The 21021-nt window shown below is 51.2% G+C and overlaps 8 protein-coding genes across 9 annotated transcripts; 4 read left to right on the plus strand and 4 right to left on the minus strand.

The window, feature by feature from the left end:
* Window positions 1-3445: 3445 nt before the first annotated feature.
* On the minus strand, window positions 3446-5850 carry LOC117901437 (homeobox protein orthopedia). Its single transcript, XM_034812181.1, has 3 exons — window positions 5011-5850; window positions 4676-4944; window positions 3446-4606 (listed from the first exon to the last, which is right to left on the minus strand). The coding sequence occupies exons 1-3, from the start codon at window positions 5049-5051 to the stop codon at window positions 3759-3761; spliced, it is 1158 nt and encodes a 385-aa protein (XP_034668072.1). The 5' UTR covers window positions 5052-5850; the 3' UTR covers window positions 3446-3758.
* Window positions 5851-6408: 558 nt separating this feature from the next.
* On the plus strand, window positions 6409-7233 carry LOC117901438. Its single transcript, XM_034812182.1, has 3 exons — window positions 6409-6498; window positions 6562-6861; window positions 6917-7233. Exons 1-3 carry the CDS (start codon window positions 6490-6492, stop codon window positions 7169-7171), a joined length of 564 nt encoding a protein of 187 aa, XP_034668073.1. The 5' UTR covers window positions 6409-6489; the 3' UTR covers window positions 7172-7233.
* A 405-nt stretch (window positions 7234-7638) lies between these two features.
* LOC117901439 lies at window positions 7639-8689 on the minus strand. The gene is made up of 3 exons (XM_034812183.1): window positions 8489-8689; window positions 8111-8421; window positions 7639-8047 (listed from the first exon to the last, which is right to left on the minus strand). Exons 1-3 carry the CDS (start codon window positions 8544-8546, stop codon window positions 7955-7957), a joined length of 462 nt encoding a protein of 153 aa, XP_034668074.1. The 5' UTR covers window positions 8547-8689; the 3' UTR covers window positions 7639-7954.
* Window positions 8690-8991: 302 nt separating this feature from the next.
* LOC117900230 (inositol polyphosphate multikinase IPK2) lies at window positions 8992-10264 on the plus strand. Its single transcript, XM_034810516.1, has one exon. It carries the CDS (start codon window positions 9074-9076, stop codon window positions 10091-10093), a length of 1020 nt encoding a protein of 339 aa, XP_034666407.1. The 5' UTR covers window positions 8992-9073; the 3' UTR covers window positions 10094-10264.
* On the minus strand, window positions 10248-14668 carry LOC117900229 (splicing factor 3B subunit 1). Its single transcript, XM_034810515.1, has 3 exons — window positions 14532-14668; window positions 13665-14353; window positions 10248-13604 (listed from the first exon to the last, which is right to left on the minus strand). The coding sequence occupies exons 1-3, from the start codon at window positions 14557-14559 to the stop codon at window positions 10302-10304; spliced, it is 4020 nt and encodes a 1339-aa protein (XP_034666406.1). The 5' UTR covers window positions 14560-14668; the 3' UTR covers window positions 10248-10301.
* A 351-nt stretch (window positions 14669-15019) lies between these two features.
* Window positions 15020-16805, plus strand: LOC117900698 (protein Notchless). Its single transcript, XM_034811151.1, has 4 exons — window positions 15020-16051; window positions 16116-16466; window positions 16525-16651; window positions 16715-16805. The coding sequence occupies exons 1-4, from the start codon at window positions 15073-15075 to the stop codon at window positions 16725-16727; spliced, it is 1470 nt and encodes a 489-aa protein (XP_034667042.1). The 5' UTR covers window positions 15020-15072; the 3' UTR covers window positions 16728-16805.
* On the minus strand, window positions 16673-18938 carry LOC117900697 (pseudouridine-metabolizing bifunctional protein C1861.05). The gene has a single exon (XM_034811150.1). It carries the CDS (start codon window positions 18900-18902, stop codon window positions 16815-16817), a length of 2088 nt encoding a protein of 695 aa, XP_034667041.1. The 5' UTR covers window positions 18903-18938; the 3' UTR covers window positions 16673-16814.
* A 102-nt stretch (window positions 18939-19040) lies between these two features.
* Window positions 19041-20813, plus strand: LOC117901959. Of its 2 annotated transcripts, XR_004649347.1 has the most exons (4): window positions 19041-19175; window positions 19238-19530; window positions 19586-20103; window positions 20175-20320. XR_004649347.1 is itself a non-coding variant. In XM_034812939.1 (3 exons), exons 1-3 carry the CDS (start codon window positions 20034-20036, stop codon window positions 20691-20693), a joined length of 534 nt encoding a protein of 177 aa, XP_034668830.1. In that variant the 5' UTR covers window positions 19923-20033; the 3' UTR covers window positions 20694-20813. The 2 variants fall into 2 exon arrangements, 1 of the variants encoding a protein (XP_034668830.1); XM_034812939.1 differs by lacking the exons at window positions 19041-19175; window positions 19238-19530 and adding an exon at window positions 20523-20813 and having other exon boundaries at window positions 19923-20103; window positions 20175-20467.
* Window positions 20814-21021: the final 208 nt, after the last annotated feature.

Consider the following 21021-nt stretch of genomic DNA (forward strand, 5'->3'; position numbering starts at 1 on the left):
AATATATTTCCAATTTGATTATTTGCTATTTAGAAATCTTCATCAACGATCTTTAATCGTTAATTGCAAATAAATTAATCAAAGTTTGCCATATATTTCTGGACATTCATTTCACTGACTTTTCATGCAACTTTACCACTCTGTCACTTAGCTTATGCTTTCGAAACGCACTGTATACATATGTATTACATATTTTTTATACATATGTACATATTCTTTTTTTTCAACCGCTTTTTGACGCGCGCGTGTGTGTGCCTGTGTGTGTAGCACATGCAATATTTACCCATTAAATTTGCCTTTAATTAAATGTACCAGCTCCTCCTCACCCGCTGTTGTACCTTTTTTTTTGCTGACTTTTTCGGAGCCGAAAAGGGTTATGGCGGGCAGAGTAGGGGCCGACATTTCGTTTGTTGAAATAAAAATATTGTTAATTGCAATTTATTCACATGAACACCTCCACTGGGATCGAAACAGAAACGCAAATGGCAGCAGCAGGAGGAGTGGCAATGGGGCAAACGGCAGGAGTAATTTGCAGTCACATTCGATTTTTATATTTCATTATTTAATATTGTCCACGGCCGGAGGTATGTAGGTGGGGGAAATCGAATGCAGATGCATAATGAATAACTCATTTGGCAACCCAATGAAGAGACGACGACTCATGAATGCTGACACTGCCTTCCCCTGCTGCCTGCACTCCCCTGACTAATGTGAAATGTGATTTGTGCGGAATGGATTGTAAATACAGCTGGAATTATGTTGAACATTTTTTGAATATTTATAATTTATTTATTTTATTTTACTAGATTTGAGGTGGTAAAATTGTAGAGCAAAGAGCGCTCAATTCTCTTAGTAGAAACTTTAGTTTAATAATCCTGCACCCATAAAGTTTCCAGGGTACTCGACACCTCATCACTCAGTGCAAAGAGCAACCGACTGACCCATGCTATTGTGGCATGCCTGGAGGGCACCGAACCTGGTCTGGTCGTAGATTAGCAGGCGGAGCAGGTGAGTTTAATCCATAAAATGTGCGATTATTGCGTTTATGCGGCCCGGGGCGCATTCGATATAAAATATAAACAAACGTTAGAGAAATTACAAGCACAAAAGCCGAGCAAGGAGCCGCAAAGGACGACGTATCCTTACGCACACACACACACACACACACACACACATGCTCGGTGCTTTGAGTCTTCCCTTATTTGACTATCGATTAAAGTTTGTGGTCCTTGTGCATACAGTCAGCCCGGGGGGTGCTCGAGAGCTCGAAATAATACCAAAGAAAAGATTTTCGATTAATTTTAAATGTGACAGGACAAGCAGAAGGAACGGACGCCCGAGCAGGTTGGTAAAATGTAAATGGGAATGGCAGAGCAGACAACCCCTTGGAATGCAGAAATGCCAAAAGAAATATCCTCTGCGCTTCGGTGCGTCCTACTCATAACGTGAGGATTATCCAATGGCAACCAGTCAGATGTCGGATGGCCGGATGCCCGGATGTCTGATGATGTCAACCCCCGTTCGGGGGATAATGAACTTTTTTTTGGGCCAGTGTCTGGGGCGTGGTACACGGTCCACCCGCTGGGGCATCCACCTCAGCCGTCAATTAGCTCATTGTCATCGCAAAATGGCTGACAGCACTTCGGCAGAAGCGCACACGGGCGAGGTGAGGTTGTTGTGGAGGCAGCAGCATTAGGTGGCCCTTGGCCTCTGCAAATCCACAAGGAGCTTGCCAAGGTGTTAAGCCAGCTGAGCCGCGCGCCCACCTGGACCACACACACCCTCGCCTGTGCTCCTGCAGCTTTTCGTGGTGCCCTTCGCTTATTAGCTCTGCCTCGAGCAGAATGCAGGAAGAGTCCAACGCAAGAGTCTTAGGACCATAACTTGATTAAATCACTTCCGGATTTACCAATAACTGGAAAAGTTTTATGTTAATGAAAGACTATTGACCACATTTTAAATGCATTGGTGGTTCGATGTACATATGTACATCTACCAGATGCCCAAATTAGGGCCGGATTGGATAATTATTATAGCCAGAAAGAAGCAATTCAGACTCAGGCTCGATCCCGTTAGCTCTAAAAGTACGGAACAAAATCAGGCAGCACGAGTGAGACAAATATATAAGCACTGTGCGTGCTCTGTGTGTGTTCGTGTACCAACCAAACACCAACACTAACATAAGTTCGTTGTGTTTTGTCTAGAGGTGTGTGCCTGGCTTAAGCCCGAAGCCGCTAGAAGCTAGAAGCTAGATTCAAAAAAATAAGCAAATAAAATGATTAGAGCCGAAATATATGTATCAACTAAAAATTAAGCTGTGTAAAAACCACAAAAAAAACAATAAATGTGTGAATTTTGAGACTTTATTATAGTACTTTGACCTCTTTCTCTTGACAGTTTTATTTTCACTTTATGAAATTATTATTAATATTTTAATGGTAAATCGTAAACTAGCCAAACATAACAAAAATGTTGCTAAAAACTTATTTTGGGTATCGCATTCACTGCGCTGGCAGTCTTGAAAGCTCATAAAATATATTCTTTGTTAGCTGTTCCAGCCGTTTCTAGCTAAAATGCCAGCGCTGGTCGTTGATCTGGTGGCAGCGCAGCGCAGCGTCAGCGAATTAATATTTTGAGCAAGCTGCGCATGTAGGTTCTCATGCCGTCGATGTCTTGCAAACTTTTGGCACGCGTGCTGCGACAGTGTGTACGGAATATAATGAACCTGATATAATCTAATTGTATACATATAAATCTACATTCCTGCTGCCTCCGTATTGTGTACTTCTCCAGGAGATGCGACAGCCACCACAGCCCTTGCCATTGCAGATTTTCTCCTACTCTTCCTCCTCCTCTGTGATTTTGCTACGCTAAGCCGAAGCCCAGCAGAACATAAGAGTCACCAGAGAGCGGTTGGCTCAAAGCGAGGAGAATTAACTTAGACCCAAACCATGCGTGGTGAATAAGTGATTGGTGTGATCACCTATTAAGTAAATTCACCTTGGTTCAGAGCCAAGATTGAGGTGGAGTGGCGGCGTCATAACCCCTAAAAATGTTAAATGGAATTAACAGCCAAGAGAAGAGGAATGCCCGGCTGGAGGGAGTGGATTGCAGCAGAGGTGTGCAGGCGGAGGCTACAGCGGCAGTTGTTAAAAAGCAAAGCAAATGTTATTGCCGAACAAACAGCAGTGAAACCCGAAATCCATTCAAATCGCACAATTAGTTTGCCTCTAATCCGAGCCACAAATAAGGTGCGGGAGACGTGTGGCGTGGGGCCTTGTGTTCCTTTTGTTCGGCACACAAAACGCATGTGCCGCATGTAGGGGAATCCATAGAAGGAAGCCCCCGAAAAAGGTAGTCAAGGACTCTCGTCTCGTCTGGAAATATTTCTTCTATATTTCAGGCTGCAAACCAAGGGGACGGCGGGGGGGAACAGAGGCGATAAGCAGGTGGATTGTACACTCGAAAAAGTTGCCTAAATATTGGTACAAATATTACCTAAATATTGGTGCAAATATTATTCATATTTTTGCTACAAAAAGTTTTAGTTTTCCAAAAAGTTGTACCTTGAATCTGATGAGTTCAGCGCCTGTACCTTTGGGGTTTTGACTTAGAAGACTAAAACATTGACTAGAAAACAAGAATATAACTAGAAGTAGAACTAGAACTAGAGCTGACTCCACTCCTCCTCGAAGCGCAAGTTTAATTTAAAGTTAAAAATTATTTTAGCTAACATTTTGATTCGTCTAAATTTTGATTCACAGAATATCGCTGGCACCCGCCTCATGCTGATGATGATGATGTTGATGCTGCTGATGATGATGATGTTGATGCTGATGCAGCTGCTCGACCAGCTCGGCAATGCCCTCCACACCAATGCCCAGCGAGGGCAGCGTCTTGTCCAGCACCAGCAGCGAGGGCGGCGTTGAACCCTTGGGCATGGCATCCCCGTCACTAATTTGCTGGGAGAGCAGCGAACAGGAGAGGCCGCCCCCGAACGAGGCCATGCCCAGGCCACTGCTCGAACCAATGCCATCCAGGCAAAGCGATTGCAGCCCATTGGAATCGCCGCTGCTGAGATGTGGCGGCGCGTGACTCACATAGGGCGCGATATGTGGCAGCGGCAGCGGTGACTGCTCCATGCTGAGTATGCAGTCCGCCTTGAAGCTGTCAATGGTGAACTGATCCACGCTGAGGAACTTCATCTCATCATAGGCGGAGGAGCCATCAGCCATGTCCAGGTCCAGTGAGCAGGCAGCAAACTCCAGACCCTCATGCTGATCCTGCTGCTGCTGTTGGTGGTGCTGTTCATGATGATGATGTTGATGCTGCTGAGGCGGGTGCTGATGCTGCTGTTGCTGCTGTTGCTCGTTGTCCAGCTGTGGCTGCGTTTGCGTCTGCTGTTGCGGCGGATAGGTGGACCACTCCATGGACAAGCCACTGCCACCACGTTCCAGGCCCAAGTGATCGATGTTCAGATTGAGGAAAATATTGGGCGAAAGCCGCGACGGCGACAGAGCGCCCGTGCCATAGGGCGCCTTCAGCTCATTGTCCAGCGAATTGGATGACTGCGGCGGTGTGTCCGGCAGCAGTGTGCCGCCAGCAACTAAACAGGGAAAACCCAGAGATTAATAGCTGTAGGAGAAACTGGAATATCCAGGGTTCAATGCCCTACCCAATGCGCTGTCCAATTGACCCAGAACCGCTGCACTATCATCGTAGGCCACATCCAGATCGAGTGCTCCATCCTTGTAGTCGCCCAGGCTGCCGCCAATCTTCTCCTGCTTGCGCCACTTGGCACGACGATTCTGGAACCACACCTGGACACGCGCCTCCGTCAGATCAATGCGCACGGCGAGCTCCTCACGAAAGAAAACATCCGGATAGTGGGTGCGCTGAAAGGCACGCTCCAGTTCCTGCAGCTGCAACGTATTGAAGGTGGTTCTAGGGAGAGACAAATGAGAGTTGGAGGAGCGGGAATCCCCAGGGAGAATGAGTGCTGTGCTGTACCTGTATCTCCTCTGCTTGCGCTTCATTGTGCCTTTGTCCATGCGAATCCTGAGTGGGTTCGGAATGTCTGCCGTGGTGTCGCCTTCGGGCTGCCTTCTGCCTGTGCCTGCCGTGTCCGCTGGCTCTCGGTGCTCGGTCCTCAAGCGACTCTTGACATAGTCGCAATGTGTGTGTTTTTTTTTCTATTTTTTTTAACGATTTTCGTTGACACTTTGAGGGCTTCCTGTTCTACCTTTTGCCACCTCTCTCGCTCTCGCTCTCTCTCTCGCTTTTCCGCCTCAACAAATTCCGCAGCGGAAAACTGTACAGCAACAACAACAATAACAGGAGAAGCTGATGATATCGCAGCAATCCACAAAATAAAGCTCAAGAATAATCCACAAGAAACGGAAGCTGCTGCTGGTGCTGCCTGCAGCTTCTCCTCCACTGCTTACAGTTTTAAAGCAGGTGGCTGTCAAACTGCGTGTCTGTGTGTGTGCGTGTCAAACTGTAGGGCGAGCGACGTTCTTACCACGACGACGCGCATTCAACTGAGCGGGATAGCCGGAGTAGTGTCCACTGCGTGCTGCTTGATGTCGGAGGGGAAGCCCTAAAAGTGGGGGCCCATACGCTTGTGCACCCTACGCTCCACGCGGACTGTGGCACCGTCTGACCCGTGGCAACCCGTGGTAGTGCTCAGGAGAAGTCGCGCTGGCTGGAACACAGCACCTGCATAGACACAGTGAGAGCAGTTAGACATGGAGAGAGGGTGAGCTCATAGCTGTTGATGACGACACAAGCGGAACCCATGGGCTGCGTCTAGGAGCGGCTACAGGCGGGGGAATGGAAGGGTAAGTTTAGGGAAGGAAAAGAATGTGAGGAAGAATATTTATACAAAATTGCTCTTCTCCGTCTCAAAGGCAACCAAAAAGATCCCTCGATGGACCGCGAACTATCAAGAATTTTCGCCCAATTTGAATGAAAAATTCACAGGGAAATCCAAGCCAAAAACTAACCGCAAGTACACCCCCACACTCATACTTCTCAGCCACCCCCTGCCAAGTGGTGTGTGTGGTGTAAACCACCGACCTTTTTGCCTTGTGCCTATGTACATATGTCTGGGTCAGTGGGCTTCTCGCAGCCCACTCCACGCACTCCCACACGCCACACCACTTGAGGCCTTAAAGCCATTTTGGTGATTGAATGGGAGGGAGCCCCAGCAGTGGTGTATAAATAGCCAAAGGATTCAACCCCATCAGCCGGCGAGTGCGAGGTCCGACTTCAGTCCATTGTTATGGGACTGTCAACAGTTGTGTGGTCATTGTTGCGACGTCCACCAGGTGACGGGACCATAATGGATGCTCCACACACACACACACAAAAGGTAATCCGAGAGCCGGTCTCCATGCTCCATTGTCCCGTGGGGATATAAAAGCTCAGGGATTCCTGGTTGAGAGCCGCACAAGGAGTTTAGCTCTGCACAGGCACGGATCCAGGAGGATGCTCTGGGTGAGTCTCCAAGTACCCGACATCTCAGCAGCATTGCTTGATGGGTTCTTTGTCTACCGACAGTTTCCCGTTTCGATAGCGGCGCTGGCGCTGCTCTGCCTGGCCAGTAGTGGCAGTCGCTTTGCCGGCGACAATGCTGCAGGCTACGAGGAGTTGGAGGAGCAGGAACAGGAGCAACCGGACCGCAGCACATCCAAGATGCTCAGCGCACTGTTCGGCACGCCACGTCCCACAGAGACTGCCATGGCCATGCCCCCACATCAGATGCAGCTGCCGGTCATGTACTACAACGACTTCTATGAGGATCTGCTGGCCACGAAGCGCAACGATGTCCATTCTGCCGGCTGCGATTGCAAAGTTACGGTTTGTTGAGTTGCCCAATCCATCAGCGGATAGTCACAGTCTCTCCCTACTCTAGAACGAGCTCCTCGATCTGGGCACGCTGCACTTTCCGCGCTATCTGATGAATGCCGTCTGCGAGTCGCGTCCCGCACAGGATGCCAAGTGCACGCATGGCTCGAACTGCAGGCCACTGGAGTACAAGGTGAAGGTGCTGACGCAGGGCACGGTGCCGGATCGTGCGGCTTCCTGGCTGAACAAGGAGATGACTGCCGCGCAGCTGTGGCAATTCAAGACGGTCACCGTCACCGCCGGTTGCTTCTGTGCCAAGTAAAGGATTGGATTGTGTGACATATGAGAGAATAGTCGTCTATTAATTAAAGCACGCCAAAAAGACGCCCAAAGTGTGTTTATTGCGGTTTAGAGATTCGATTTGGGTAAGAGATTTTTTATAGCTAAGGCACTTGCTGGGGTTTTTGTCGAGTTTCTATATGATATAGGGGCAAAAAGTGTGTCAGAAATGGTATAAAAGTAGTCAGAATGCATATGGAATGTGTTAGAGTAGGTTTAAAGGGGGATTTGAACTCTATAAAATACTTCTGCAGTGCCAAGGCACGCCCTAACGTCTTAATTATGAGTTAGAGATTCGATAGGGGTATGGATTTGTATAGCTATGTTCTATAAATAAGCCATTTTCTTGTGTTATCTAAGATATGTTTCTATCTGCATCGTTTCTATATGATATAGGGTCAAAAAGTGCTTCAGAAGTGGTCTAAAAATGCTCAAATTGCATGTAGAATATGGTTAAAGTAAGGTTTAATAAGAATCTATTCGAGTTTAGCTTCGTTTGAACTTTATGGAATGCTTTAACAGTGCCAGGGCGCTGTTCCTAAATCAAAATCTTGTCTTGTTTATACTGAACAAATCTTGAACCAATCCTTTGGGAGTTTTCTATAAAATGTGTAAAATATACGTTGGGGAAATCGTTTCCCTCTTGTTGAGTCAAAGGCACTTTTACAAATCTACTAAATAAATGGACGGCAAACGTTTACAGTTCTACCTGAAGTAGGTTGGAACAATTGGAATGCGATTTGTATAAGAGTTTCCTTGTTGTTAGCTAAGAGCGCGAAATGAGCCAAGAGCCCAGGCCCAGCAGCGTCATTAGCAGTGTTAATCCTAGGGTTTGTCGTTGTACAGCTGGAGCGCCACTCTGCAATAAAGATGTGTCAATTAAAAGCACTACTAAACGTGAACTTCCAGGAGCTCCACTCACAATCACAAAATAGTTGCAGCGATCGCCCGGGCAGCACTCATTGCACGCCCAATCCTCGTACCAGATGTGCGTGCAGTACAGCTGCATATAGCGCTTGCGCTTGGACTGACACTGCTCCTTGGTCATGCAGCGCTTCGACACGTAATATTGCTTCAGGGCGCCCTCCGAGAAGTAGGGCTGGCTGCCCCAGCGAATCTCCGTGCCACAAACATTCTCAAAGGGTTCGCAGGTCTTGATCGTGTTGAGGCACTTTTCCGTATTGCCCGTCTGGTTGGAGCACACATAACACTCCAGGCCAGACACAAAGCTCACTAGATATTGTTTGTGGGGATTAATAAACATTATTGAGGTGTGGCCCGTAAAATGCTAAGCGCTCACCTTGCGTGCACAGATAAACAGCTGCTAGCGCCAGCACGGCAATCTCCCAGGATTTCATTGTGGTCCGTTATCCAATCTCAGTCGCAGTGGCGTGGATAAACAGCAGCCGCAGATAACAAATGCGGTAAATAAAGATGAATAATTGACAAACAAAAAAACCACTCCCAAAGCAACAAATTAGAAGCCGCGTGTGCTTTACAACCCTAGCTGTTTGGCTGTTAAGCAACACTGTATTGGTGCAATAGCGCTGGCAATGACAAACTTAACATTACTCTGATAAATTGCTAAATGTATACACACAACAAATGCAACTTATGACTTGTGTAATATACTGACTAGTTGCATTGCTCTTAAGTGAGAAAAGTGCATATAAGTCCCATCCATGTGGATAGTTTTGAATCCAATATTTTCATGTTTAGCCATTTCTGACTGGAAAAAGCCAAAACCGGAGTATAAAGACGCCAAAAGATCATCACCAATTCAGCGTTAACCGCGCAATTATTTTCTGTTTCTCAATACTCTGTTTGCTGCTACCACCCACCCGCCTGGACAGACCGACCAGACGACCCAGACACCACACAAAACATGGCCAGAAAGGATCAGGAAGCTGTGCAGCTGCCGAGGCCAGCACTGCCCGTGGGATTTCGCCAATTTGCCACACAGGTGGCCGGACACACATTCGAGGCGACCAATGCCGCCGCCGTCGGCCTGCTGCAGGACTCTGTCGAGGGATGTGTGCTGAAGCCGCTGGGCAAGCCCGAGTGTGAAGTGCGTGAGCTCAACTTTTATGAGTCATTGGCATCAGCGGCGGCGGCGGCGGCGTCAGCGGCGGGATCTATGACCGAAGCGAAAGCAGCGCCAGGTGATAATGACCTTGCCGCCCTCGGTCGTCACGTTCCGCGTTTTTACGGCCATCTCAAACTGGTTGTGAATCAGCGCGAGCACACATTTGTCCGGCTGGAAGACCTCACGCGCGGCATGCAGCAGCCATGCGTCATGGACGTAAAGATGGGTCGCCGCACCTGGGATCCACTGTCCTCGCCGCACAAGCGCCAGGTGGAGGAGCAAAAGTATGTGATATGCAAGCAGAAGCTTGGCCTCTGCCTGCCCGGTTTCCTGGTCTACCTCCCAGCAGAGGAGCCCGGCAAGACGGTGCTCATGCGGCACGGCAAGGACTATGGCAAGAGCCTGAATGTGGCCGGCTTTCGGCAGACCATGGGCATCTTCTTCAATGCCAGCACAAGTGACTCCAAGACACGAGCCGCTGGCACTGAGGTTCTGCTGCGTGAGGTGCTGCGACAGCTGCAGGAGATCCTCGCTTGGTTCAAGCGCCAGCGTTTGCTTCACTTCTATGCCAGTTCCCTGCTCATTTGCTACGACTACGCACGACTCAGCAGCGCAGCTGAGACTCAACCAGCGCCACTGCTCAATGGGCATCATCATCATCATGCTCAGCCTTGCGCCGATGATGCCTCTGAGTGGGTGCGCGTGCGCATGATTGACTTTGCTCATGTTTATCCAGCGGAGGATGGCCAACCCGACGAGAACTACATGTTCGGACTGCAGAGTCTCATTGAGGTGGTGGAATCCATCCTCTACCGATAGCAACCAGAGACCAAGACCAAGGAACAATCAATCACTCCACCACAACATTTGTATTATTGCATAAGCCAAAAGATTAGGGATTGCGGGAAGGATGCGGAGAACCTCTAAGCTACTCCAAAACAAAACGTAAACGTAGAAATAAAACCCAATTTTGTACAATTTGTGTATATATTTTGCGTGTGTCCAATGATTGATCTCGTTTCCCCCCTTAGAGCATGTAATCCATTTCGTAACGTTCGTATTGATTCTTCGGATCGTTGGTGATCCGCGGATAACCCGCAATGAGCGCATCCTGCCCGCCAATGTACAGCGAATTGTAGATCTTCCAGTAGACATCGCGCACCTTGCGTGCCGGATGGAACAGGCCTTGGAGCGTGTACTGCAGGATCTTGATGGAGCCCAGCGACACGCGCAGTCCGTCCACAGAGTCCATGAAGGCCTGCACCAGATGCGGCGACGTCTCAAAGATATTCGGCCAGACATAGTTCAGCAGGTGCGTGAGTGCGTCCTCGCAGCCAAAGCCATAGACGCCGAGCGACATGTGCTTGATGGCCGAGCAGGCTGTCTGACGATGCACCAGATCGCGATCCATCAGGGCATCCTCCAGCAGGGGGCACACCGCGTAGATGTAATCCTTGCCCATCTCCCCAATGTACTCGAAGAGGAAGGCCAGCGACTTGAGCACACCATTCTGCACGTTCAGCTCGGGCACTCGATACTCGTTCATGAGGGCGGGCAGGACAGTGAAGGGGCGACAGGTCTCGGCCACAATGGCAATGGCTACCGTGGTGCACACACGATTCTGTCGCTCCTGCACCTTCAGATTGTTCAGCAGCGTGGCCAGCACATCGTGCGGCCCAATGGCCTTGGCAATGTAGCCAAAAGTGTTGACTGTCGCCCGCCGAATGGCCTTCTTGTGGGCCTTGAGCAGCTCCAGCAGCTCGAAGCAGATGCGCATCCACTCGCGTGCGGACACATACTCGGGTCCACGATCCGCAATGCGTCCCACGAGGTCAATGCAATTCTCCTGCACCTTTTCGTGTCGATTCTTCAGGATGGGCGTGAGGCGGGGCAGGAGATCTTTGATGGGCGGCGTCATCTTGGTCATGCCAATGACATTAACAATGGCCTTGAGTGCGCCCAGGATGCTGCCCAGCACCTCGGGATACTCCTCGCCCAAATACTCGTACAGCACAACGCCAAGATGTCCCATCAGCTTCTCCTCCTGGCAGGTCTTCATCACCACAGCAATCCTCGAGATGAGATCCGCTGCCTGCTGGCGCACCTTTGCGGATTTGTTGTTCAAACGCCACAGAATGGTGCCGCAGATCTGTGGCAGATAAGGCTTCACGCGCTTGCCCAGCTGATTGACAATGGTGCCGAAGCCATTGAGCATGACCACATCCTCGGTGGTCTGCTCCTGGAAGGCGTACAGAATGCCATCGATGAGCTGCTCCTCGAGACGCGAGTCAATGTCCGCTGCGCCCAGGTTGCCCATGATCTTCTCCACCGTTTCCATCACCATTTTGCGGTATTGTTCGTTCTCGTCCTTGAGGTCATCCACCACACGATTGATGATCTCGGAGGCGCCCACCTTGTTGGCTATCTCAACGGTGGTGTCCACCAGCTGGCGATAGTTGCGCCTGTCCAGGGCCATGCGATGGTTCCAGAAGAACTTGAAAAAGTGCGGCAGAATCTCCTCCTTGATGTACTGCGGCTCCACGCCGTCCGTGGCGCAGCATTGCTTCACCACCTTGAGGACAATCTTCTTCATCTCCTCGTCGGGCGACTGGAACTCTCGTATGAGAATCAGCATCACCTCGCGCGTGTAATAGTTGGCATACTCAGCGTCCATGAGGGGAATCAGATAGCCAATGGCCTTGAGGAAGGCAGCCAAACCCTTGCCACGATGCGTGCGTATGCCCTTCCACAGGGGCTTCAGCACCGAATCGAATGACTCAATGCCGTACGGCGTGGCAGCCTCTGCGAGTGCCGCAATGGCCAGCGCCGTGATGGTGCGCACCTTCTGCTGCTCATCCACCAGCCCGTGCTCGATGATCTCCACGAGTGCTTTGAGATGCGGCAGTATAGCGCAGCCCATGAGGATAGCTATTTGCTGCACAATCTTGATGCCCGTGTGGCGCGCCTGCCAGGATTTCTTCGACTTGCAAACGGCCTTCAGGAAAGGCAACAGCGAGGGTATGCCCAGCGCTGAAGCCACCACCGCAAAGGCACGCGCTGTTGTGTTCCTCACGTACTCATCGATGTTGTCAATGTCCGGACGCATCGTAGAGATCATGGTGGCCAGACCGGCAGCCTTGGCCAAATTGGAGATGATCTCGCGACCCTCAATGCGCGCATAGTGATCCTCATCGATCAGCAGCGGCTCAATCACGACCAGAATCTTGTGCACATACGGCCGCACCAGATCGTCCAGCTTGTACAGAACGCGATCGATGACCTTCACCAGCAAGTGCCGCTCCTGATCCTCCAGCGTGGGTGACATGAGCAGCGGCAAGATCTGATTGAAGAGCGGCCCCGCGCCGAACTCACGCGCCTTGTCCGTGATCTGGCGCAGCGCAGACTTGCGCATGGGCGGCGACCCGTTCTTGATGGTCAGCAGCAGCTTCATGATCTTGCGCTCCTTCAGCTCCTCGGGCGACAGCGAATCCTCGTTGACGTCCACCAGCAGCTTGTCAAAATACTGCGCATCCTCGGGCTTCATGAAGGGCAGATTCTGCCCCTTTGGCTGGTTGTCCATAAATTTGGCATTCTTATCCTCCACCTGAATGAAGAAGCCCGCCGGGGTGCCAGCAATGGGCGTGGGAGTGGCCATGAGCTTGCGGCCGGGCGTTCGCACGGGCACATAGCCCGCGGGTGGCGGCAGAATCTTGTAGCCGGGCGGGAACATCTGATCGAGCTCCTCGTCGGTGTAGGGCCTGTTCCGCTCATCGATTTCCTTCTCCCAGCGATAGGCCTGCAGCTGTTCGGGCGTCATGGCAGCCAGCGCACCTGCAGTGGGCGTGGCCATGGCCATAGCCTTGACACCCACTGGGGTGCTGCCGCCGGGTGTAAGCATCGGTGTGGCATGGCCGGGCGTTGCATGCGGCGTCATGCTGGGCGTCATATTCGGTGTCATGGCGCTGGCATTTGTCGGCGTTATAGCGGGCGTCGCATTCGAAGGGGTTTCGTCCCATCTGGAGCGACGCTTCGAGGCGCCTGGTGTCGACTCAATGGAGATGCTCTCACCGCCCGCACCGCTGCCCGTGCGATCTGGCTTCGGGGTCTCTGCCCAGCCACTGTGTCCCGGCGTCTCGCGCTCTGTCTTTGGCGTCTCATCCCAGCGATTGCGTCGCGCCGACTTCTCATGGCCAGGTGTCTCGTGTCCCGGGGTCATGGCATGCGCCGGTGTGGCATCCCAGATGCGTGTGCCCAGTCCCGGTGTGGCGCCGGGCGTCTCGCTGCCCTTGTGGCCAGGAGTCTCATCCCAGCGATGATCTCCGGGTGTTTTCTGCAAGGGAAAATGGAATGAAAAGTGCTCCAAATGGCTCTTGGCTCCATCTATACTTACATCCTCCCAGGTGGGTGTTGCAGCACTGCTTGGTGTCGCCGCCACCTTGGCCGGTATGAAGCTATCGCTGACCGTCTGATCCCAGCGGCCACGCTTCCTGGAGCTGCTATCTTTGGAGGAGTTGTCGCCGTTGGATGATGACGCTGATGCGGAATTTTTCACCAGCGTACCATCCTTGGACTTCTCCATGATGCGGCGCCGAAGCTCCGTCTCCTCGCCCTTGAGCATCTGCTCCCGCATGATGTCCGTGTAGGTGCGGGAGCCCACATCCGGCGTCTTGCCGCCATCGGCAAAGGGATCGGCACGCTCGGGCGAGATGATAATGCGACGCCGCTTCTGCCTGTACTCATCCTCGCGATCCGCAATGGTCGGCTGCCGTCGATCCGCAAATGGATCCACATCCTCCTTGCCCTGGGTGACATCCTTCAGCACGGAAATGGGCGCCGTGTATGTGGTGCGTTTCTGTGGCACTGGGAAGCCATCGTCTTCGTCCTCATCGCCCTCGTCATTGGCGGCGATCGATGTGTTGTAGCCCTCATAGCGGCCCTTGCCCTTGGCGGCCTCCTCGTCATACAAATCGGTGTCGAAGAATCCGCCGCTGTCCAACAATCCCACACCCTCCGCTGCCGCTGTGGTCTTGGCCAGCTCCGTTTTCTTCTCCTGTATAACAGTGATCTGGGCCTCGATGTCTGAAATGGGTCACAAAAAATGTTGATGAAATAATTGATTTTCGTAAGGGGGTGAGGGCAGGCCAACCAAACCGGGTGCACTTTTCTGGGCCGTTTTAGGGACTCCACATGCCGAATTCTAGTGTTCCCATCATCTAGGACCTGCAGTATAGCTAATTAGTTGGTTTTTGTGGCTCACCTTCATGTGTTCGCGGAATATTTTCCATTTTTATCAACAAATTGTAAAGACGCGTACATGCAGGGGTGAAGATTTATCGAATTTTGTCGATAGGACATAAATCAGTGATGAGAGAACAAATTTAACCCACTTAGCCCCACGTTTTGGTAGTTCTCCTGGTGTAAAATGGGCTAAAAGTTATCTGTCCGTGATCGAATCCATTTTACTTGATTTTGATGTTCGGTTTAACATTAGTAGATAGTTAAGACTTTCAGAACTAAAGATATAATTTTAGCCTATATAAGAAACAGTTCTCTGCAATCTAGAGTATTCTTATGGACTCTTTTTATTGGATTGCTTTTAAAAGAATGTTTAAACAAAACAGGTCCCGGCCAGGGAAATTGTTTTGATAAAATTCCCTCCCACCAAGAAAAAGAGCTGAAATCCCATGCCGATACATCGATAGCTTTAGTATTTAGTTATAGCGATTTTTCCACACTTACCCACACTAGCCGGCGGCACGTGTTTTATTGTTGTTATTCGCATTTACGCTGCTGCTAAAATGTTTGCTAAAAAACCGAAAATGGGCGTGGAAACAGACCCACAAGTGGAGGCCACACCACAGACGATACAGGCACGCCTGATATCCGACACAGGCGAGGAGGCAGGACCGCCCATAGACCTGCCAGCGGGCATTACGACGCAACAATTGGGACTCATCTGCAATGCGCTGCTGAAGAACGAGGAGGCGACACCATATCTGTTCTTTGTGGGCGAGGATGAGATCAAGAAGAGCCTCGAGGACACCCTCGACCTGGGCACAGTGGACACAGAGAACGTGATTGACATTGTCTACCAGCCACAGGCCGTGTTCAAGGTTCGTCCCGTCACGCGGTGCACCAGCTCCATGCCCGGCCATGCCGAGGCTGTGGTCTCGCTTAACTTTAGTCCGGATGGCAAGCATTTGGCCAGCGGCAGCGGTGACACCACAGTCCGTCTGTGGGATCTGACCACAGAGACGCCACACTTCACGTGCAGCGGCCACAAGCAGTGGGTGCTGTGCGTCGCCTGGGCGCCGGATGGCAAGCGCTTGGCCAGTGCCTGCAAGGCGGGCAAAATCATCATCTGGGATCCGGAGACGGGCCAGCAGATGGGACGCACTCTGGCAGGCCACAGGAAGCACATCAACTGCCTCAGCTGGGAGCCATTCCATCAGAATCCCGAATGCCGCAAGCTCGCATCCGCCAGCAGTGACGGCGACTGCCGCATTTGGGATGTTAAATTGGGCTCGTGTCTGCTCAACATTGCCGGGCACACGAATGCCGTGACTGCGGTGCGTTGGGGCGGCGCTGGCCTCATCTACACCTCGTCCAAAGATCGCAGCATTAAGGTGTGGCGTGCAGCCGATGGCATTTTGTGCCGCACTTTCACCGGCCATGCCCATTGGGTGAACAACATAGCACTGAGCACGGACTATGTGCTGCGCACGGGACCGTTCCATCCGGTTAAGGATCGCACCAAGTCCTATCTCAGCATGACACGTAAGAGAAATCCTCACTGACACGCTACTGTTCCTGTTTCTATGTGAATTTCTTTCTTTTACAGCTGAGGAGCTACAGGTCTCGGCTCTGAAACGCTTCCAAGCTGTGTGTCCCGATGAAGTGGAGTCCCTGGTGTCCTGCTCGGATGACAACACGCTCTACCTGTGGCGCAACAATGGCAACAAGTGCGTGGAGCGCATGACGGGCCACCAGAATGTCGTCAACGATGTCAAGTTCTCGCCGGATGTGAAGCTCATTGCTTCTGCGTCTTTCGACAAGTCGGTGCGTTTGTGGCGTGCCTCCGATGGGCAGTACATGGCCACATTCCGCGGTCATGTGCAGGCCGTTTACACCTTAGCCTGGTCTGCGGACTCACGTCTGATATGCTCCGGCAGCAAGGATTCCACATTGAAGGGTAGGGCAGTCCTGGTAGTGGTTATGATTGCGGATTTTCATCGTTTCTTGCCTTGCAGTTTGGAGCATACAATCGAAGAAGCTGGCACAGGAGCTGCCTGGACATGCGGATGAGGTATTCGGCGTGGACTGGGCGCCCGATGGCTCACGCGTGGCCTCTGGCGGCAAGGACAAAGTGATCAAGCTGTAAGTTTGGGCACAAAAATCTTTGATAACATTCAACAAATTCTCTTTAATTGCTTCCTGCAGATGGGCCTACTAGGAGCAGCATCCTCTGTTGTACATTGTAAGAAGCTACTTGGGCGGGGAGGAGATAAATAAAGCTAAGATCCTGAGTAAACTTCCCCCTCTAAATGCTCTGCTGTTGCAGCGTCTTCAGTGTCTGCTTGTAGCGATCCTCGAAGGCGTGCGCATTGCTAAAGTAAGTTGCTGGCACTGCCGATTCCGACTGCAGCGCACGCTCCGCCGCCACAAAGCCCGCGGCCACACACTCGTCCAGGATGCGGCCCTGCAGCAGCGCAGTAATGAAGCCAGCACAAAAGCTATCGCCAGCGCCGGAAACATTCACAATGTTGGGCACAATGGGTGCGGCATAGAAGCGTGTGATGTGTGGCGGCACCTGGGACGTTGTGGCATCGAGCAGGCAGCTCGCATTCGTGGCAGCATCCGAGCGAAAGCTGAGCAGCACGCCGTGATCCCCCAGCGTGGCAATGATGCAGTTGAAACGTGATTCAATCTTTTGCAGCAGTTTCTTGGTCTGCTGCAGCAGCTGCACACGATCCACCTTGGTGTCGGGCTGCCAGTCGACCGACTGCCCCGTGATTGCCTCCTCAATGGTCTTCAGTTCGTGCAGATTTGGCTTGATCAAGCGAATGTGCTGCGTGAGATCGGCTGACAGATGGAAGGGCTTGCCGGCAATGAACATGTCCGTGGGCTCAAAGAACACAGGCAGCTGATACTTCTGCGCCTGCTGCAGCGTGCACTCCATGGCCTGCTCCGATATGTTGCTGTCCATAATGATCAGCGGTGCATCGCGAAAGAGATGCTGCTGTGCCCGCAGCGTCTCTGGGGTGATGGAGCACTGATGGATCTCCATGTTGCCCAGAATCAGTTTGCAGTCGCCAAACTTGTCAAAGATCAGCGAGCACAGGGACGTCGCCTGACTCTCATCCTGGATCATGCCACGCTGTAGCGGCGTGGGCATCAGTTGGAGCAGCGTTTGGCCCATCTGGTCCTTGCCCACAGCGGATATCAGACTCACATCGCCGTAGAGCTTGTAGATGCCTTCGGCTATGTTGCGTCCCACGCCGCCAGCCGCTTGCTTGGCCACCGCCGAGTACGTGGCTCCATCCAGTTTCATGTCCCGCTTCTGATCATCCACCGTGAAGGATAGATCCAGTATGGAGGCGCCCACAACGAGGGGTTTCTTGAGGTGTTCCTTGCCCTCTGCCTGTCTCTCGGCTGGTCCCCCCGCCAAGGCTGCTGCAATTTGTGCCGCCACTTTGGCATTGTTCTTGATAAGCGCAATGTTTGCTTGGAGACTGCTGCCTTGGGTGATCTTTGCTATGGCTGCCAGCAGGAACGGAGTCACCTCCTTGCCCGAGACGCCCTGAGCCAGCGCTTGAACGACAGCTGCCTTGATGGCAGCCTCCATTTGGCTCTTGTCCGCCGCAAATTCCTCGGGTATGGGCACTCCGATGAGCACACCCGACTGCAGCTTGAGCTCACGCCAGGAGCGGAGCAGATCGGCGGCCTCCTGGGGCGTGGCCAGATCGTAGGCAGCCCTGCAGCCACTGTCGCGGGTGTAAAAGTCCGGAAAGACACCGCCGGGACTGTCGTAGCTGGCCACGCACACGCCCTGCGTCTCCAGGTACTCGAGGGTGCGCGGAATGTCCAGTATGGACTTGACGCCGCTGCAGACCACAGCCACCGGCGTGCGTCCCAGTTCGGTGAGATCCGCTGAAACATCCATGGAGACGTGGCCCTCACGATGGACGCCGCCAATGCCACCGGTGGCAAACACCTTGATGCCCACACGGTGGGCGACAATCATTGTGGCAGCCACCGTTGTGCCGCCGCTTTGCCCCTTAGCCACAACATACGGCAGGTCGCGGCGCGAGCACTTGATAACCTCATTCCGTGGCTTTTTGGCAAGTGCCGTGAGTTCCTCCTGGGTCAGGCCCACCCTGATGCTGCCATCAATGATGCCGATGGTCGCGGGGATGGCTCCGTGTTGGCGCACCTGTTCCTCCACCTGCAGCGCCGTTGTCACGTTCTCTGGCATTGGCATTCCATGTGTTATGATCGTCGACTCCAGTGCCACCACTGGCTGCTCATGCCGCAGGGCATACTGTATCTCTGGATGCAGCACAATGTGCTGGTAGTGCTTGGTACGAACGAATTTAGCGGCGGGGCGGAAATATCTTCGTAAAAACATTGCAAAACAAACAAATAAAATACACCTGACGCGGAAAACAAAAGCAACAACCGGCACTTAGTGTGACCATGTGCTACAATTGCGGTGTTTTCTAGTATTTTTTGCTAAAAAATAAGGTTCTTATAGGGTATTTTTTTAGTTTGTGGCTGTCGTCACAATATTTCGAACTTGCGCGAATGCCTTTAAAAAAATTAAAGTTTACAATGGATTTCCACGATAGCACCTATGATACAAAGTTCTTTGGCTTTACTGCTGAGCAGATAACAGCTATACGTAAGTACCAATTTATATGCAAATCATCTCTCAGGCGGTTCCTCTTTTCTCCACAAAAACAGGCGAGCATGAGGTGAAGATTATGATTGGCCAGGCTGTCGAAAACACCATTGAAAAGATAGAAACGCCGGCCACTTCGAAACTGCTGGACGCCCAAAAGGACGAAGTGATACGTCGCATGGAGGATTCCACCATTAAGAACATGACACCCCTACGGGAGCTGGACAAAAAGTACTTTCGCATTCCGCCACATGTGCTGCAGGTGCCGGACTTTCACTTGGAGCAACAATACACTCCTCTAGATGAGGAGAAAAAGAACGCGCAGCTGAAGGAGCTAGAGCTGCGCTTTCGCGAGGTGATAATTGGAATCTCTAATTTGAATGCCTAAAGTCAATGCCAAATGATTTTAGAACCTAATCACGCTGGCCAAGTTAGAGGCGGAGGCCAACCACTATGAATCGGTGGCCAATATTGTGCAGCAGGAGACGATTGAGCACAAGAAGATCTATGCAAATGTTCCCTCTATAAATGGCTACAAGCTGACTTAATTTGCCAATCGCGTGGCCACCATTCCGAGCGATTGAACTGACTCTGATATTTTCTGAATATAAATTGTATATATGAATTGTAAATAACAATAATAGGATTAGAAATAGACCGGCGAGTAGTGTGACCATGTGCTTCAATTGAGGTTTTTTCTAGTAGTTTATGCTGAAAAATACTTTTCGTATAGGGTATTTTATTCGCTTTGTGCCTGTCGTCACACCATGTCGAATTTGCGCGAATGTCTTTGAAAAAATTAATTCTTTTTCATTTGTTTCTCAAATTATTATTGAATCCCAAGCCAAACTTATTAAAATGCGTTTCCGCGATAGCATCTACGATCTAAAGTTCTTCAACTACACTGCTGAGCAGATATCGGCTGAACGTAAGTACCAATTTATATGCAAGTCGTGTTTGGCGTCACTCAGGCCGTTCCTTTTCCCTTCATAAAAACAGGCGAGCGTCTGGTGCAGAACATGATTGGCAAGGCTATTGAAAATGCCATTCAAAAGATAGAAACGCCGGCCACCTCGATACAGCTGGGCGCCCAAAAGGACGAAGTGATACGCCGCGTGGAGGAGTCGGCCCTGAAGAACATGAAATCCCTACGGGAGCTGGACAAAAAATACTTTCGCGTTCCGCCGCATGTGCTGCTGGTGCCGGACTTTCACTTGGAGCATCAATACACTGCTCTAGATGAGGAGAAAAAGAACGCACAGCTGAAGCAGCTAGAGGTGCGCTTTCGCGAGGTAAGAATTGGAATCTCTAATTTGAATGCCTAAAATCAATGCCAAATGATTTTAGAACCTAATCACGCTGGCCAAGCTAGAGGCGGAGGCCAAACACTATGATTCGGTGGCCAAAATTGTGCAGCAGGAGACGAATATGCAAAAGAAGGTCTATGAGGATTGTGCCTCCATAAATGCCTACAAGCTGGCCAAATTCGCCACACGAGTGGCCACCATTCCGAAATGATTCTGAAATTTGATATACCATTTCCCCTGTAATTTCTCTTTTACATTCTCCCTTTATTGTATGAATTGTAAATAACAATAATAGGCATAGAAATAGATGAATGTTTTGCCAGAGGAAGAATTGTCATGAGTTGTGGCTTTCATTTTGTACAGACTTTAATTTTGCGCAACAATGCAAGAGGCAAGCGGCATGTGGCAGCGCTCCGCTGCGTCAGTCTGAGAGTTCGTTATGTTCTGTTGCTGCTGCCGCTGCAAGTGACAGAAGTTCGCCAGCTATTTTCGACACACAATCATTCGGGAGAGTGTTCCCATCCCAGCCCATGCACACA

Source organism: Drosophila subobscura, chromosome U (genome assembly GCF_008121235.1).
Source record: "Drosophila subobscura isolate 14011-0131.10 chromosome U, UCBerk_Dsub_1.0, whole genome shotgun sequence".
NCBI lineage: Eukaryota > Metazoa > Arthropoda > Insecta > Diptera > Drosophilidae > Drosophila > Drosophila subobscura.

Bases quoted from the DNA above. Each gene is read 5' to 3' on its own strand.
- LOC117900697 (XM_034811150.1), bottom strand. From the start codon at position 18,902: ATGTTTTTACGAAGATATTTCCGCCCCGCCGCTAAATTCGTTCGTACC.
- LOC117901437 (XM_034812181.1), bottom strand. From the start codon at position 5,051: ATGGACAAAGGCACAATGAAGCGCAAGCAGAGGAGATACAG. The intron at 4,945-5,010 runs GTACAGCACAGC...GTCTCTCCCTAG, and splicing joins CGCAAGCAGAGGAGATACAG to AACCACCTTCAATACGTTGC. The intron at 4,607-4,675 runs GTAGGGCATTGA...TTCCCTGTTTAG, and splicing joins TCAATTGGACAGCGCATTGG to TTGCTGGCGGCACACTGCTG.
- LOC117900698 (XM_034811151.1), top strand. From the start codon at position 15,073: ATGTTTGCTAAAAAACCGAAAATGGGCGTGGAAACAGACCCACAAGTG. The intron at 16,052-16,115 runs GTAAGAGAAATC...TTTCTTTTACAG, and splicing joins GTCCTATCTCAGCATGACAC to CTGAGGAGCTACAGGTCTCG. The intron at 16,467-16,524 runs GTAGGGCAGTCC...CTTGCCTTGCAG, and splicing joins CAAGGATTCCACATTGAAGG to TTTGGAGCATACAATCGAAG.
- LOC117901438 (XM_034812182.1), top strand. The intron at 6,862-6,916 runs GTTTGTTGAGTT...TCCCTACTCTAG, and splicing joins GCTGCGATTGCAAAGTTACG to AACGAGCTCCTCGATCTGGG.
- LOC117901439 (XM_034812183.1), bottom strand. From the start codon at position 8,546: ATGAAATCCTGGGAGATTGCCGTGCTGGCGCTAGCAGCTGTTTATCTG. The intron at 8,422-8,488 runs GTGAGCGCTTAG...AACAATATCTAG, and splicing joins TGTTTATCTGTGCACGCAAG to TGAGCTTTGTGTCTGGCCTG. The intron at 8,048-8,110 runs GTGAGTGGAGCT...TCTTTATTGCAG, and splicing joins GCTGCAACTATTTTGTGATT to AGTGGCGCTCCAGCTGTACA.
- LOC117900230 (XM_034810516.1), top strand. From the start codon at position 9,074: ATGGCCAGAAAGGATCAGGAAGCTGTGCAGCTGCCGAGGCCAGCACTG.
- LOC117900229 (XM_034810515.1), bottom strand. From the start codon at position 14,559: ATGGAAAATATTCCGCGAACACATGAAG. The intron at 14,354-14,531 runs GTGAGCCACAAA...GACCCATTTCAG, and splicing joins TATTCCGCGAACACATGAAG to ACATCGAGGCCCAGATCACT. The intron at 13,605-13,664 runs GTAAGTATAGAT...TTTCCCTTGCAG, and splicing joins CAACACCCACCTGGGAGGAT to AAAACACCCGGAGATCATCG.
- LOC117901959 (XM_034812939.1), top strand. From the start codon at position 20,034: ATGCGTTTCCGCGATAGCATCTACGATCTAAAGTTCTTCAACTACACT. The intron at 20,104-20,174 runs GTAAGTACCAAT...TCATAAAAACAG, and splicing joins TGAGCAGATATCGGCTGAAC to GCGAGCGTCTGGTGCAGAAC. The intron at 20,468-20,522 runs GTAAGAATTGGA...AAATGATTTTAG, and splicing joins TAGAGGTGCGCTTTCGCGAG to AACCTAATCACGCTGGCCAA.